General features: G+C 36.0%; 2 protein-coding genes across 2 annotated transcripts; one reads left to right on the forward strand and one right to left on the reverse strand.

Annotated features, from left to right (window-relative positions):
* Positions 1-408: 408 nt before the first annotated feature.
* LOC135480186 (protein BUD31 homolog) lies at positions 409-4,683 on the reverse strand. The gene is made up of 4 exons (XM_064759955.1): positions 4,546-4,683; positions 4,017-4,139; positions 3,264-3,430; positions 409-2,444 (listed from the first exon to the last, which is right to left on the reverse strand). Exons 1-4 carry the CDS (start codon positions 4,637-4,639, stop codon positions 2,394-2,396), a joined length of 435 nt encoding a protein of 144 aa, XP_064616025.1. The 5' UTR covers positions 4,640-4,683; the 3' UTR covers positions 409-2,393.
* A 285-nt stretch (positions 4,684-4,968) lies between these two features.
* On the forward strand, positions 4,969-12,529 carry LOC135472499 (28 kDa heat- and acid-stable phosphoprotein-like). Its single transcript, XM_064752027.1, has 6 exons — positions 4,969-5,070; positions 5,849-5,955; positions 6,655-6,756; positions 7,192-7,322; positions 8,598-8,749; positions 9,865-12,529. The coding sequence occupies exons 1-6, from the start codon at positions 5,061-5,063 to the stop codon at positions 9,897-9,899; spliced, it is 537 nt and encodes a 178-aa protein (XP_064608097.1). The 5' UTR covers positions 4,969-5,060; the 3' UTR covers positions 9,900-12,529.
* The last annotated feature ends 29 nt before the right edge of the window (positions 12,530-12,558 follow it).

Consider the following 12,558-nt stretch of genomic DNA (forward strand, 5'->3'; position numbering starts at 1 on the left):
ACAGCGACAAAGTCGTGGGTGTTGACTCTGCTCTTGAAGTTTTGGTTCTACCAAGCTCTTTCAGCTTCCGTCTGCTCACGGAGGCTCAGTTGCAGGCTACAAGGCGTAGCAGACAAGGTGAAACGATCTCCTCATAGTGATAAACTCGTAGATGTAGACACTGCTCATGAAGTTTTCCGCTTTATTTATTTGATAGCAGTTCTGGGGGCTATTCACACATAGAAAACTACTACAGACCTGCCATGTTAAGGTACTTGTTATAATTATGTACTATTATCATTGGATCCCACAGAGGCAGTTGCCGCAAGTGGTTGTCCCCATGTACTAGTACCATCATTGGTAAATCCACACGAACCTTAAACTTAAAATTCCAACACCAGCCATTCATTTTTATATAATAGTGCCTTTATTTCCATCACATTGAAAAATACGGAGGATGTTCTTTCCCGTGACCATTTTATTGGTTACTCCAAGAATCTTGCTGACTTGTCAACTGAAGTTTGTCAGCCATTCAGTCAGCGCATGTGTCAGTTTAAAATACTTTTATTTTCTGTCTCCTATGTTTAAAGTTCTCAGCAGACCTGATTCGAAAACAATCCCATTGACTCAAAGTTTAATGCTGTCCACTGGTATGCCCTCCTTCACTCAACTACCAGTATTAATGAACTAAAAAGATTTCAACGTCTTCATTTCACAAGTGTTTTAGTACCTTTGTAGATTTCAAGTAGACCAATAAAAACACCCACTTCTGCTTTATTAGGGTTTTGTATAAGAAATCTTCCAGGAACTATACATTCTTGGTCATTAGGCAACGATTTAAATTTAAAAAAGCAGACCACTGTACATTACATAGAATCTGACCCACAGAGGTGCATTTATAGAGGTAAATAAATGCCATAAGGCCTTTTTTTGTTGGGTTTTTTTTTTCTGTTGGTGTGCTGGAACATCCAACTTTCCAACACACCTGGAAACATAATTCTGAGATCAACAGCACTCTCAGGAAACCATGAATCAGGGAAAAATAAGCAACTTGGTCACGGAGAGTCTTAATTCATTTAAGGTAATTGGTGGTCAGGAATGTTGCAAACAGCGTAAAGCATGAATGACACAATGCCTATAATCCACCGCTAAAGATCAGACAAAACTAAAAATCACTTGCTTCAAATTCACTTGATTTATTCAGTTTAATAATTTGGAACCTGTTTCGCCCTAAAATACAGGCTTGAAAACTGTACAGTTTAAACACATTTGTTTTGTGCCATCATCATATACCCAGTGTTCCACCCAATCCTCAAACCACACTGACAGCTAGAGCCTTTAAATCGTACAGCCTGAGACTCCACCAAATACCATGACTGATTATGAGAATATTTTAGCCATTATAATCATAATTTATGTGAGAAGAAACTTATTTATTTCATCGGGGTTTTACGCCCTACTCAAGAATTTTTCCGATGACGGTCACAATTATGGTGGGAGGAAACCCATGACTATCCGCAGGTGGCTGTCAGACCTTTTCACGTACAAATGGAGAGGAAGAAGTATGAGATGGACTTGAACTCGCACGGCATAGGTGAGAGGCTCCAGGGTCATTGTGCTGCACTACCTCGCTAACCACTATGCCCAAGACGAAAAAAGGTGTATTCTGTACTCTAAATTACAGTACAAAAATACCTGACAATCAGACTATGAAATCCAGGAAATTCTCCAGCAATGAGGCTGGAGAATCAGAGACATGTTTATACCAAATATAGTGGACAACTTTCAACAAAACAGCTGCACCCAAGCCAGCAAGAAGTAAATTTATCTCTGACAGAATAAAGCCATCAGGTAAAATGTGAGGCACTCAGGCATATAGATAAAAACCTGATTTTTTTTAATGAATTATAGATCAAATTACTTCAATAATTGTAGAAATTTAAATGGCACAGGAAATATAGGACAATAACTTTAGGCAAGACAGAATGCTATGCAGCCTCTGGCAGATGCTGGTGTGCAAGGACAAACTTCAGAAGACTAACTGGTTACATGTGATTAGCAATAAGCTGGACTACAAGATGAAACACATTTAAGCATACAATGAATGACACAAAGCCTAACGTGAAGCCTGAGATTTTAAACAACAGTCGTACAGTCACTGCATTGGAATACCATATATTAACCGTGGCTCACTTGGCCATGCACTCAGTTGTGCTGCTCAGGTTATGTCATGAGCTGATATAAACGATGATAAGCATAGTCAAAGAGTCAATAGGACCAGGCAAGTTCTTGATATAAAACACAATGCCACTGGACTATGACAGCATTAGCCACCAATAATCCACGAAAACTCCTCCTTTCCATCCTGGTTGGCGTGAACAACGCAGTGGACATTCCTTGGACAGACTCACATCTCAGCCAGAACACCCTCTACACCCACAATTTACACACTCCACAATTTTTCCCTGCAAAGAAAAAGCGTTAAAGCTACACCATGAATTCAATCTTTCAATCATTATTTGTGAGGAAAATAGCTGATCACTTCCCTCCTAATTCAATATATGCAAATACAGAACAACCTAGAGAACCGTATGCAGGACTAAATTAAAACTTTGGGTTTACAAGACAAATTTCCTTTTTTCTATTTATATAAATGGTGTTTAAATACTCAAGAACATAAAAAAACGTCACTTTAATGTATAGATGGTTTCCTCCCATCGTAATTCTGGCCGCCACTGTATGAGTAAAATATCCTTTAGTACGCCATAAGACCCCAATCAAATAAATGAAATATACTTTAGACAAAGGGAACGCGCATGTGTATAACATATTATTACATCCAAAGATTTAGAGTTTTTGTGTCTTCTGACATCACTTCGTGCTTCATCACCATGACGCCGGCGCCATTTTTCAAGGCGTAAGCACAAAATTTGCTAGTAGTGGCAATGTAAAGTTAACGCAGAGAGCGGCACATGTGCTGTAAGGACTATGCTATGCGGTTGATCCAGCCAGGGCCTGTTTCTACTCAAACACTGAAGTTTAAACGTTAGCAAATTGCTGAGACAGGTTAAATTGGTAAAACCTAGGTGATTGCTTCAGTCATTCTGTACAGGTACCTGGAAGATATGTAGTTGACACAAGGCCAAACACAGCTTTGTCAAAAGCTTTTGAATAGAACTGTTGGGGGATTACATGTACTTCACATGTATAAAGGTCCAATCAGACGAATATGTAAATACACATGTTCCTTGTCCAAACTTATTATTTTGTTAAAAACAACACACCTCTTCTAGTTTGCTCTTGGGTACTCTACATACACAGTTTGTGGCAAAGTTTGTATCTCTGGTCTGTATACATCGCAAACAACACAGATTCTCATAGCCAGGCTTTTTCCACTTTGCAATGAGGTTTTTGTCTGCAATTCCTTCCTTCAGGCAGTATTCATACAATTCTGCAAAAGGTAAAGTTCATCAACTTTCAAATGCCTTTAACAAATTAACAGGTATATAGTAAGACTTCTCTAATAACACGGATTGCATCTGGTGACAACTACATTATTTCCAAAGTAATCATCCTGAAATATCATGAAAGGATCATTAATGAATCAAAAATGTTGAAAAAACAAAATAACAAGTTTTCTTTTTCGACAAAAACTTACCTGTGTGTAAAACTGTACTTTCAAAAGCAAATAATGGCCTTAAAACCATACTTTTGGTACCAACACTTGAGTTTTTTCTTCCCAGAAATTAATCAAACCTCACAAAAAAATTGTCACCATATAAGACTGAAGAATCAATCAGAATCCAGCAAAATGTCTGACTTGAAAAATGCTAAATTTTAGGCAAAATACATCATCTATATTGTCTTAAATACATGTAGTTAAAGTTTTTCCCCATAAACTTTGAAGAAAGACTCTGCAAAAAACAAAAATAAACATTAAATATTGTAAAATATTATGAATTTGTCTGTGTAGGTAACACAACGCACAGATAAAAAGGTAACCAATATTAACAAGGAAGACTGATAAATTTTCACACCTCTACTAATAGCCTTTCTGCGATAAAACAGATCAAAGATGTATCTGGATTTTTGATGATGAATGCGAAAAATTGGCCACAATCCTTCCACTTTTCTCTTTCCTTCATGTGGATCTGTTTCAGCTGTAAAAGAAAAAAAAAATTTATTGATTATTAAACAAAGATCCTCGAAATTGAACAGCTAAGACCACTTTATAAAGTTGTTCCAGGAATCACAAAACTCAGATATAAAATGATAAAGTTAAGCTCTTCTTTTGGTACCACTATCTGTTAGTTACTGATTTAGCGAGCTGTTAGACCACTATTATTGTGGAAAACGCCATGTTAATACACTGATAAGTTTATGCAAAATCATAAGGTCAAGCAGCATCTTGCATTATTAAATCTTCAATGTTTCCCATGTCAACATATCTCAGCACATAAATGAAAGGCAACTTTTGTATTATTAGTCGATTATTAACTGTTGTTGTTGTACTACAAAACAAGTAAAGCGCGATATCAGTTATCAGCAGATTGTTTACGATCTCACCTTCTCTCATTTTCTGATCAAGTTCATCTATTGTCGGTTCTATTAATTCCCATCCATCTGGAGGAGGTTTCCTACTTCTTTTTACTTTAGGCATGTTTCCTGTTCACGAGTGGCGATAAAAACAACAAACTTCACTTGCCAAGGGAGATAATCAAAAGACGTAATTGAAGTGTAGTTAAAAAGTAAGACCAGTAAAAAGGAACTAAGGCAATGATAATACTGTATTATATATTTTTGTTCTCTTTGAGACTAATAGTGAAATGACAATATAATTTTATGATAGACCAATGTCCAAGCCAATATGAAATGATAACAATCCGTGTACTGTGCATTTTAACTGTAGGAAACTTGAATCTTTTTCCGCTTTTAGTCAGTGTGATATATTCATATCAAAGTGATTCATACACTTCCGGTTTTGGTTGATGCAAGAAAGAAGGAAAACCTGTGATAAAATTATAAACTCACTTAATTGTTTATTCCGTCTTCTCTTTCGTGAAGTTCACACAGCTGTCACCATGCCGAGAGGTAAGATTCTTTTTGAGGTATGCTAATGCTTCATTTAAAATTTACTGCTAGGGAAAATTAGCTGGAAGATTATAATATTAGCCTATTGAGAAGCAGCGCCATCGAGAAGGTGTTTTGATTGTGGTCGCACATTTTCTTCCCTCTTGAGCGTCTTTAATACAGTCGTTTCTTTTCCTTTTACTGAGAATAATATAATTATTAAGAATAGCTATACATTCAAGTTTTAAAGGATTCACACAAAAACCATACTGTGTCGAATTGTTATTGTAAAACCTGATCAACGAGAAACCCATATGTTTGACAAAGAAAAACAATGACTGTTCATTAAAACCAAAAGAGATGACAAGGAGATGACTGACAGTCGGATCTTTGAACCAGGTCTAGATTTGTGAACATAAAATTTAAAACATGTAAGCAAACGTTTGTTGTTATTAACTTAGTTAACATTTTCAATTTCAAATCACTCCTAACAATAGGTTTTCAAATATTAATTATTCCCAGTATTTTATCAAAGTGCCTTGGACATAGTATGAACTTGGTGGATTCATGACAGGATAAGAATAATTGGTTTAAGCTAGTTGGCATAAACATACATTCTGACAATTCTGGAAGGTAGTAGGAAACAAGGTAATGGTATGCATCCAACCTCCAACAACAATTCAAGGCCTGCCTCGTCAGATGGCCTTATAAAAATACATGTATCACTTAACTGAAATTGATATTTAACTGAAACTGGCAATCAACAGTATAATATGTTTAAAATTTGTCATAAACACAGGGGGCGGACGAGGTAAAAAGAACTACAAAGGCCAGAGGCGTCATTTTACAGATGAAGATGAGCTAGCCAGGCAAATGAAAGAGGAGGAAAAAAAGAGAGAATGGAGGGTATGAAGGCAGTGACTTTCAATATTACGTTTCTTTTTTTCTTTTTTTTTTTTCTTGTATTCTGTGGAGATTGTCTGTAATACAGTTAATACATGTATCTTCTTTAAAAAAAAATGGTCACCAAGAGAGTAAATTATTAAGTGGTTAAAACCATAGTCTATAGTGTGCCTACAGTCCTGTAGATCAAATTGAGGTGTTGCCCTATCCTTTGCCCTATCCTTTGCCCGATCCTTTGCCCGATCCTTAAGGCGTTTGCCACATGGTTGTGACAGTGGTATTGTGCCAATGGACCAGTCATTGCATTAATTAAGAATTGGAAACCTAAATATTTAAGGTGCAAGAAGTTTTTGATCTGAAGCTGAAATTACATAGTGATGATTTGTTGTGTTACATAGTTTTATTATTTTGTATTCATGTATGTAATATGTACCTTGTTTTAACTGGACTATTGAATCAGTGTGTACATATCTAAACAGCCTATAATTTGCTAAAACGTCACTGACTTGTTTTAATTGGATTATTGAATGTCATGACATCATAGTGGATTTGCAATATGGTTCATTCATCTGGGAAAGTGAGATGCCAAGTGACATTCACATTTAAATATAACGCTTGATTCCAGTACAATACAGTTGGGATACAGATACATTGTGCTTGGCTTTTGCCATACTTGAAAACTAAACTTCTTTGTTTGATCAGAAGAAGCAAGGCTTAAGTGATGAAGAAGCTGGAGCGTCAAAAGGTGCTGATGGATCAGGTTCTGGATCAGACTCAGATTCTGAGTCAAGTAGTGATGAAGATGTAAGTTGTGATCAAATGTCATTTTCCCCAAAATGTTTATGGATGTATTTTATTGAGTGACAAGTCAGTACTTCATGTGTTAAAATTACGATACAGCAGACTCTCTACAGATCTCAGTATATGAATTGCAAGAAATAGGTTATTGTTTTGAAAAATATATATTTCTTTAACTTCATCAAATATCAATCTGAGATGAAAATTAAGTGTTGAAACTAAAGATATTTCCTCAAATGTATGTATACTGCCAAAAGCACATGTACTATTATATGCATGACAAGACTTCGAAAAGGATATTTATTGGTCATTTTTTTAATAGATACTTGAATTAATAATCTTGTTATAGTAATTATTGCACAGAATTGATCACTTTTCCTAAGGTGTAAATAAATGTGATATTAATATTAACATTCATAAAATTCTGTTGTTTTCCAAAAGAGTAAACCAAAGGGAGTGTCGCATCTTATAGCGATAGAAAATCCTAACAGGATTAAGAAACAGGCAAAAAAAGTCACAGAGTTAGATACAGGGGATGCAGGGGCCAAACCATCATTGTCCAGAAGAGAGAGGTGAGTCCTGTAGACTGTTGGTTGGGCAGGTTGGTTGGGTGGGGTTGAATGGGTTGAAGGTTGGAATGGTTTAAGGGTATACAAGACTGTACGATTAAGGAGGAATCACAAGTTCTGCAAAATTCTGCCAAGCTGTAGGTCATCTGGCAGATTTTGCTGTTATAGGGGAGTATCAGGCTGTGGAAAAATTTTCCAATAGTAACCAACACTATGACACCACACAAACACATGCTGTATTTCACCTGAAGTTTAGCATTTTTCAAGTGACACATTGTGCTTGATCCTGAGTGATCCATCCACCTTAGAGGACCACACTTAAGTATATTATATGAAGCCTGATTAATTTCTAATCAGCCAAAAATTCAGTGTTTTCATCATTTTAAGGCCTCTCTGTATGCTTTTGAAAGTCCATTTTTCTTTAGAAAACTGAATGTGTAATACAGTATATCTGATGCTCAACTTAGTTTTGGGGATACACAGCTCTCTTCAAATCGGCAGCTCCAACAGCAACACCAATGTATTTGCAACAATCCTTGGAATACTCTCTTCACAGTGCTATCAATATATACACACAGCAACAGCTCCAACCATGTGAAAAAACAAAAATACAAACTCTTTTGATGCTGTGGTTCCAAAATGACAGCAAAGAAGATTCATAGTTTTACCTTATTAAGAAGGTCCCAGACAGCTTCTACTTAATTAGGGGATAAAAATTTCAAGAAAAAAGGGGGGAAAATAAAGTTCAGGAAAGGGCATCCCTACAGAGCTGCATGCAAGGCTGCTCTGATTAATCCTCTTTGCGAGTGAGATTTTTCATCTATAATGAAGCTACCGGTGTGTTATATTATTTTTCTCCATATAACCCTTGGGATATCATGTCCTGTCAAAGCAGGTTTAAACCAAATGTACATGTATCTTGAAGTTTGTTTGAAATGTTAATGCACAGTGATACGTCTTGATTGTCAATAGACATGGTGTAAAGACAATTGTCAAAACACACCAGTACCATGCAGGCAATTTGCATTACCTGGACATGAATCTGACTGGGGCGCATTTCAAAATTTGAATTCAAACTTGTCACTCAGTTTCCAAAAATTTGACCAATAATAAAATCATGACTAAACTTACCTGTATATTGTTTCCTTCATCGGATGTCCAAGTGTTCAACTGTTTCATTTATATGAAATATCCCCTACTTTCTTTGAATAGTATATAATGTAGCTCTGTCATTGTCACGGGTCATTGATTTATTAATGAATGTGTTCGTGTTGACAGAGAGGAGTTAGAGAAGCAGCAGGCCAGGGTACGGTATCAGGAACTTCACCAGCAGGGCAAGACTGAGGAGGCTCAGGCAGATTTAGCCAGGTTAGCCATCATCAGGAAAAAGCGGGAAGATGCGGCAAAAAAGAGAGAAGAGGAAAAGAAAAGTAAGTACTGTTGTTTACATATAAATTTTTTTAAACACGTAGGTCTCTCACTAGACAGGGTCACATGCAGTCAATTTTTCTTACCATTAATGGGTGCCAAACTTAAAGGCCACAGGACAAAAAACCCAAATTAAGAGGAATTGTAAAATGTGTATATTTTAATTAATTTGATATTTAAATGGTGCAATTTGTTAATTTTTTTTTAACTTAATCAATATCCATATTACTCAGTTGTATATTTAGCCTAAATATTAGACATACCAGTAGTTGCACAATACCTCAGCTTTATCCCAGATTATGAGATTTTGAGATCAGCCAAATTAAAAAGCTGTATTTGACCCTGCAAAATTCTTTATGTACTGTCAGTGAATCATTGTTGAGATGTATGTACAGTATAATGCCATTGGAAGAGATCAGGGCAGACTGACAGCTGTCAGTATCTAGAACTAGCAGTTTGATGAGGGAAAATACGTGAACATAATGTTTCTGCTTTTAACTCGTTGGAAGTACATGTATAACAGGTGCTCAAGTCGTTACGAATCAATACAGGTTTGATTGACTGTGAAAGTGATATGTAGTCCTCTGTTTCACATTCCTTTTTTATGCCAGCAAAGATTTACAGTATACATCATCTGGTGTATAGTCCAGAAAATTATCTACAAATACAGTATATGTACCTGCAAAAGATGTTATCCATTTGTGCTTGATTTTAATAATTGATAAAATTTAAAACGGTGTATACAGGTCACCTACTGGAATTCTTCAACCTTTTCGTATGTTTGCAAGGTGTTTATTGAAGCATATGCTGAAGGCATTATTCTGTGCTAACTGGTAAAATTTCACTTTTTGTGAAGCCCCGAAATTGACAAATGTGTATAAATTGCACTGAAAATTGCTCTTTCATATATGCGAAAAGGTTGAGGATAGTATAAAATGGTAACATACCATCTAAAGGTAAAGGTCATAATTGGAATACTGTATCTGAAATAATTAAAAACACTAAAATAATAATATAACCTTGCCAGTGTTATTTTCTCACCATCCTGATGGAACATTACAGGTTTCTGCTATTGTTACTCCATTATGACTAGCTTTTATGTTTTGCTTCATTTCAGTAAAAGATGCAGCTGCTGCCAAAAGCAAGTCATGATAAGAGGTCATTTTATGTAAAATCTGTGTCTTATGGTCTGCTGCAAGCTGCCTGTCTGTTGGTCTGTTTATAGATGTTCAGATGTGTTTGATACAGTCAAGATCCCAATATGTTAAAGCAAGGAAGGCTTTGAGTATTTGTAAGGCAAAAGGCTCAAAGAATCAATGGCCAGCATCATGTCCCAGTCAGGCAGTCTCAGCCCTTAACAGTTCAGACTAAATCTTATAAAAATTGCTGAATATATCTGTTAAATTTGAACTTCAAACATATATAGAATCATAGTGGCTTCATGGTGAATGCATGGCTGCACGCAGTATACGCATCTCTCACAGCTAGGCTGGTGTGACATCAAATCTGATGTAGCAATTGTGGAAACACTAGTCTAGAACCAATATGTTGCCAAGGTAGTTTGGTCAGCCATGATGTTGCTACTGATCTTTGAGAACAGTGCCTGATGTGATTACAGATGTTGGCATGTCAGTGTTAGGTATGATATCCTCTTTATAATGAGCATGTTAAAAGTGTTTCTGTTTTATGGTGAAGGTATTGTCATTTCGTTATTCTGAGTTTTATCTCGGAACCTCAGTCCATGTGCTGTTTGTTTTATACATGTAGCTCTTGAGCATTTATTGTTAGCTGACTATACTGACTCACTTGAAAATGGAATAAACCTGTTCGATTTAACAATACATAATCTGGTGGCTGCATTCTGCCTTGAAATCTTTGGAGATTGGCAGACTTATCTGTGTATGAAACTTGATCTGTTGGTTGGGGTTAAAACTTCAAATGATGCACACCTCCGGAACATCGAACCATAGTTTGCCCATTTAAATTAATTCCCGCAAAATTGTCACCTGGAGGTAATGTCCTGGTTTATTATCTTTGTGCAAATTTCTAGCTAAATACATTTCAGTGTTGTGAGAACAGTTCGTAAAGCTGTCATTGCAAATGGCAAGAAGAAAATGCTATTTGCAGTGTACTGCTGTGTGATTTTACATGGTTGTGGGAGAGGACCCTTCATGCTATGATCAACAATTATAAAATCTAAACATTAAAGAGTTTAATAACTGGGAAGCATTATCTATTTTCGAATTAATAAATATCAGCTGGAATTGTTACCATTAATCAGTTAAGGGTCTCCCCATGAAATTTGTTTTAATCTGCTTGGAAGACTTTTTATGGACGCAAAGAGCAGTATTGCTGTTTTCTAACAGCCAGTCTGATTGGTGACAAATTGTTCAAAAGGTGTCAATCCTCTCAGGTTATTGTGGTTAAAAATCAAATTATGACTGAATTCTGCATGAGTATATTAACATGGGTCTAGGCATTGTATTTTACTGCAAATGAGATATTTCCTGAAATGGTATTTAAAAGCTAAGAAACAATCATATAAAGAATCAGGGTTAGTACTGTATAATATATTCGAGGCAACTTAATGACAGTTTGTTCTGTTCTTGGATCTGCAAACTAGACAGAAAATCAGATGTTAGATCAGTTGAATCAGATGGTTTAATAGTACCATTTTCTATCCTGAGATTAAAATTTAATGTAGACTTATTATCCAGACTACTGCATTGTTTGTTTTGTTTCTCCTGCACCAGTCTTACACAAAACACATCTCTACAACCCCAGTGAAATGAATTGTACGGTTTGTAAGGAAGAACTTGTGGTTAATATAGTCGTTCACATGTAACAACCTCATCATCGTTTTATGAAACTTCATGAGCTCCCATGTGTGCACCCTTGTTTTCATGAGCAGCTTTTGAACAATTCCAACATTTTCTCCTGTGGTTGGCTACTCTCTTTGTCTGAAATAAGTAGGTCCTGTTGATACTGGAATGCACTCTTTTATTCGTTTCTGAAATTTTTCGGTTTTATATTCGTTTTGCCCACAAATAGGTAGCGCAACAGCAGAGAATGGTGTTTTTACACAACTTAAAGCCGACTTGTTTAGACTGGAAGTGATTCAAAGATTTCAGTGGGATAAAGGAGAAGTTCAGTATTTCACAGCACATTAATCGGTGTATAAAGTGTTCTTTTCGCCTAGAACTGCATAACTTTGAGATATTAGGAGTGTATTAGTGTTTTTCTCACATGGAATGTTTGTGTCCTTATCAAGTAACAAGGAACCTTTTTCAATGCACGGCATTGACCACTGTTCTCATGCAACACACGTCCTGTGTCACCAGTTTGTCTATAAATCGTCATCACAAAAAGCAGAAGTGAACGATACATTAAACAGTTTTGGGCCGAATTACTTCTGGTGGTAAAGGTTCCCCAATAGCCTCAAAGGCTTTCTTCTAAGGCACTTTTAGATTTGTTTTTGAAAATTATTCTGCTCCAATGATAAATGTTTCACACTGGAATACAAGAAACACTTATATCTGACCGATTTCAACATCCACCAAGTGAACAATGTAACTTAAAGAGGAATAACAATCAGAAGTTTTCAGGTTGCTTTTGTTCATGAAGGAACTGTTGCATCAGTTGTGGCAAGAGACTTACAGAAAAACATATATTACTTGAGTGACCAAAAATTCTGATATTTAAAAAAAAAAAAAAAGTCAAATGTGATTGACAAGCTTTATAACTCAACACTAAGCTCATGAAATAAACGATTGTTGTATTTATCCACTGTGTTGCTTTGTTTTTAAATCTA

This window comes from Liolophura sinensis, chromosome 1 (assembly GCF_032854445.1).
Source record: "Liolophura sinensis isolate JHLJ2023 chromosome 1, CUHK_Ljap_v2, whole genome shotgun sequence".
Classification (NCBI taxonomy): domain Eukaryota; kingdom Metazoa; phylum Mollusca; class Polyplacophora; order Chitonida; family Chitonidae; genus Liolophura; species Liolophura sinensis.